The sequence below is a fragment of the Palaemon carinicauda genome, chromosome 5, assembly GCF_036898095.1.
Source record: "Palaemon carinicauda isolate YSFRI2023 chromosome 5, ASM3689809v2, whole genome shotgun sequence".
In the NCBI taxonomy this organism is placed as follows: domain Eukaryota; kingdom Metazoa; phylum Arthropoda; class Malacostraca; order Decapoda; family Palaemonidae; genus Palaemon; species Palaemon carinicauda.
Genome location: NC_090729.1, coordinates 166,567,281 through 166,571,997, shown reverse-complemented (window position 1 = coordinate 166,571,997; position 4,717 = coordinate 166,567,281). Strand labels below are relative to the sequence as shown.

At 33.3% G+C, this 4,717-nt stretch overlaps 1 protein-coding gene across 1 annotated transcript in view; it reads right to left on the bottom strand.

Moving 5' to 3' along the window:
• Positions 1–1,724: 1,724 nt before the first annotated feature.
• LOC137641582 (alkylglycerol monooxygenase-like) overlaps positions 1,725–4,717 on the bottom strand; it is a 35,542-nt gene continuing 32,549 nt past the window's right edge. Inside the window, exons 6-8 of the mRNA XM_068374291.1 lie at positions 4,339–4,490; positions 3,632–3,883; positions 1,725–2,365 (exon numbers count right to left, since the gene is read on the bottom strand). Of these exons, the coding sequence (XP_068230392.1) occupies positions 1,979–2,365; positions 3,632–3,883; positions 4,339–4,490 (791 nt within the window). The 3' untranslated portion in view covers positions 1,725–1,978. The remainder of the gene's footprint in view (positions 2,366–3,631; positions 3,884–4,338; positions 4,491–4,717) is intronic.

The window sequence follows — 4,717 nt, the reverse complement described above, 5'->3', positions numbered from 1 at the left end:
TTGTCTTTTGATTCTTAAACTTTTGATTTCTGTGAGAGCTTTTAATGTTTGATATGATCAGTCACTACTAAGTTGATACTGTGTCACATCTGCAATTGACCCATTCTTGTTGCTGTTATAATTCTAGGTAACAAAGTGTTGCCTGTATTGCTCTTCCTGGATGACTACAATGGCCTTCATGTGTGCTAACATTGATATTTGCTTGATGTGTTTAATTTTGTCATTGTTGCAGCTCTAAGCCCTCACCAGTCTCTTGGTTTTTTGTTTATTGTATATTCATTATGATTTTATAATGAATATTGCATGTGCTCTTTAAAGTGTCAGAAATGTTTTTCTGAAACATTGGGAAATTTGAAATAAACAAGTCTCTGAAACATTAGAGAATTGCAATAATCAGTAAGTCCATTTTCTATTTTACGGAATTCAAAACTAACGTTCATTTTGGGGATGTAATGAACAAACTGTAACCATATTTGAAAAGGTATTTTTCGAAGATATATTTATAAATTGAGATTTTTATGAGCTGCTTTTGAACACTTTTTTTTTCCTGTTCTTTAATTATAAAGGCCTAAAAAACTGATCTCTACAACTGAAGTCGTCTTCTGCTCTTTCCTGCACTGATTGTAATTAGGACACAACATTGTAAAATTTTTCATCTAACTTCATACCAAAGAGAGATACATATGATCTCAAAACTATGTATAAAGTTGGTTTTTCTTATATATTGTATATACTGTTTGTACAGTACATATATATAAACATATGTACTAAATGTTTATGTACATGCACACTCATGTGTACATACAGATATATACGCATCATACAGAGATACAGACCTATATATTTCAATGAAGTGTTGGTTTATTATGTTGTTACATATGTTGTAAGTGATCCTGTAGCAAGTCAAATATGGTACCCCACACTGCAGTACCTCTGATACAGTCTGTCAGCTTCTATGATATGGGGAGTGATTTTCCGGAGTTTATGGCAACAGCAAAATGAACCAGCACTTAATTGCTTACTTTATTTTTTTCTTTATTCCACTGTTACAACGGCATATTTAATTTATTAGTAATTATGGAAGAAAGATTATATATGAATAGAAGAATATATGTATTATTTAGTTATTTTCATTGTTCCTCTCTCTCTATTCAGGGTTGCCTACCAGTTCTCTCAGTGTCTGGTACTTTATTTTCTATTTTCATTCATGTATTTTTCAGGATTATATGGGGATTTAATTTCTTATACGAACAAGTACAACTGTGAAATACTGTAGTTTGTTTATGACCATGTATTGTTACATTGGAAGGTTTTTTTTTTTTTTATTTCAAATAACTTATTTGAATTAGATACTGAAGGACTCTAGGACAACTTTAAATTTTCCGAGCAACGAAGAAATCTTCGTAAGTACAGTATAGCCCTTGTCGTGATGTAGAAGATTTCTTCCAAAATGTAGATATTGAGATCCATTCCTTTCAATGTGGCTTATAATGTACCAGAGATTCCTGTTGGAGTAAACAGATAATGTACGAATTTGGTATTTTGTCTTAAAACAGCACTTATAAGTTAGCTGATCATAATAGCTTATATTGTGATTGATAACTTGCCTGTTTACATTAATGTAAAGTTCAAATCTCCTCTAGCAGAATCATACAGCATTCAAAACCTAGTTTTCAAAATAAACCCTACCATTAAATTTGTGGTTTCTGAAATGATACTTGATAATAATTTCAATTTTTATTTATGGATGTCAGTCCTATGGGAATTGACCAAAGATATTGTCACTAAAACTAAAAGTCTCCATTATGGTACCTTTCAAGCAATACTTGCCCACAGAATTGTTGGGTTATGGATGCTGTGTTCTATCTGGAATCATTATGCCAAGGCAAGTGCCATCCTAAGTAACAAAGGTTGTTACAGGTGAAATAATTATCTTTGTACCGACAATGGAAATAAATGTAATTGTTAGACGTTTGATTTAAATAACCTGCTGTTCTTTGCACGAATTAAACTGAAACACTGTACTCTTTTGTGCCTCGCTGAAACTAGTCATCTGTTCATGGTGTGTTTTTTGAGTGGGCGAATTTTCATTTATCAATTCTTGAATGCTGAAAATTGAAGGCTTGAATACTCCAATGTTGTGAATGACCCAGACAGTAATTGAAATTGTGAAATAAGCTATGATATGAGAATTCACATTAGCATTGTATGTAAATGGAGTTAGAGCACCATACGTTATCAACAGTGCACATCGGATGACCTCCAGAATTCCTGCCCACCTTTTACCATCAAACATTCCACCCATAATGCCAACCGTTGCAAATATGAATCCTAAATACAACAGCACTCTCCCTGTTGATAATACCTGAAAAGAAAGGTAACATATTCAAACAGTGTAATAATGCATAAAATGTGATTTGAGGTTAAGAATATTTTATAGTACTGAACATGTAATTGGGGTCGAGTCATAAAAGTAAACTTAAAAAATGTAAAGTGCACCCTTGTTAAAGGAATATTTTTGGTGTAGTTTATACTGTATGTTAACGTGAGGTGGAAGAACAATTTGCATTTTACAGAAGATATCTTTAGTATAACCAATAATATATCAAAATTGAATGGTTATGTTCTGTATTCCTTTAAAAAGGTGAACTGCCACATTAAGAATGGAAATTTAGAAATTGCAGTATCCTCATGAGGCCTAATATATGACCAGGTACCTTCCAGTTGTGCACAAGATGCAACAGAACAAAATTTATTGACTTTTAAAAGATATAAAACTAATAGGACATATTTAGGTAGGCAAATCTCTTAGATATTGGGTGAAAGGTCATGACAAATCAAAATCCCTATGGTGTTAGGCCACTCATTCCTGAACTTGTTAGGTCCCTTCATAAAGAGTTTTCTACCTTATGGTATTACCTAATGTTTCCAGTAGATCGCGTTACGAGAAACTGGAGATGCAGTTGCTACAAATGCCAAACAATGTTGGTGTGACTAAAGACTACTTAATTTCTCTTTGCTTTCTGAAGCTCGCTTTAAAGCTAGTTTGGAAAATTTCTGTATGCAGTACTTAGTAACTCTGCAATTAAGATTAAAGCATCAACACCAAATTACTACATGACTATACTCTATATTTGGCAAAACCTGGGTGTGCTTTGTTAAATCTTTAAGGAGCTCATGTCCTTGTGTTTCGCATCTATTTCAGTCATGTTTCCAACTTAGAAATTTTAAACTTTTACTGAGGGTTAACCTAATATGAACCTGGTTGCATTTGTAAATGAAATAATGACTTGGAGTGAACTGGAAACAATGTTGTCTTTCTTCATATAGAATTTGTTTGAAGAAGCAAAATATTGACTCCTAGTTATTTCTTATACTGCACTGTTTTATCACTTATATGATCTTTGGTGAACAATAATGCGGAGAGTAAACTTTTAAGTTGATAAGGTAAAGACAGATTTTAGGATTCTCTTCTAATCATCTTGAACAAGATGATATCATTAAACAACTACAATCAAAATATGAGAGAAAAAGGTGACATGAGTTTTAAAATTCTTCAAGCATCTCATTACCATTATTTTTTAAACTTTTCCATATTCCAAGACCATTAACTAGAAATAATTTTACTTACTGGAAGCTGTGTAACAAGGACATGATGAAGAATTGCAACCAGAATGCCATGAAAAACGATATACGCTAACTTCCATTTTGGGATCTGAGGGTCATATTTGGCCCTTGGTGCCTTGATGTCAGGAAAAGTATTTGGGTCACCTAATCGCGGTGAACCAGGGGACCAACCAGGACCATAAAAGATGGCTTTCAGAGAATCGCTCCAAGACGTCATGTTCTTGAACTTCTCGTAGATGATTCCAAAATAGAAGACCTGGGAAGCAGAATACCGAAGTTAAACTGATTTCAATCATGCATATTAACATTATTCTTGAACAATGATCCGACATCAGAATTTGCCGAAACTAATAGCCAAGACCAATGCTAACAACATTAGTTGTATATATATATATATATATATATATATATATATATATATATATATATATATATACACACACACACACACACACACACGTGTAGTGACTGGAATCACTCCTTAGTCGAAGACTATGCTGCGTATGTTCCCAAGTTTAGACGTTGGTTAGAATGATCTCAACATATTAAACAAGATATTCATTGTTGCATTCTGAATGATACTGATATATAAATAATGACATTTCATTTTCGTAGGAGCAGTTATATAGACCAGTCACAAATTGCTGGAAAGTTAATTGCACAACTAGCGCAAGTTCATTTCAAGCTTTGTATTGCTCAAGGATGACGTACCTCATGCCACAGGACATTATAAGTCTGTGGTTGATCCGTCAGTCCATAGACGATCTCCTCACCTTTGCGCTCGGGTTCAAAAGTTCCAAAAATTCGATCCCAGATGATGAACACGCTGCCATAATTTTTATCCAAACACCATTTGTTGACTCCTGAAAAACATAAATCATAGTTTTCTTTAAAAAAAAAAAACCGCTTTCTTCTAGCCATCGTTGTAAAGAATGAAAACAAGAATTATACTGTATGTCCATAGTATGATCATTATTACCGATGATGTGACTACAAGTAAAAGATAATAGTGAACCAACATATTTAGACCTTGGATAATACATTATACAAATTACACGAGGGTGACGACGAGGGATTCAAGAAGAAGCTT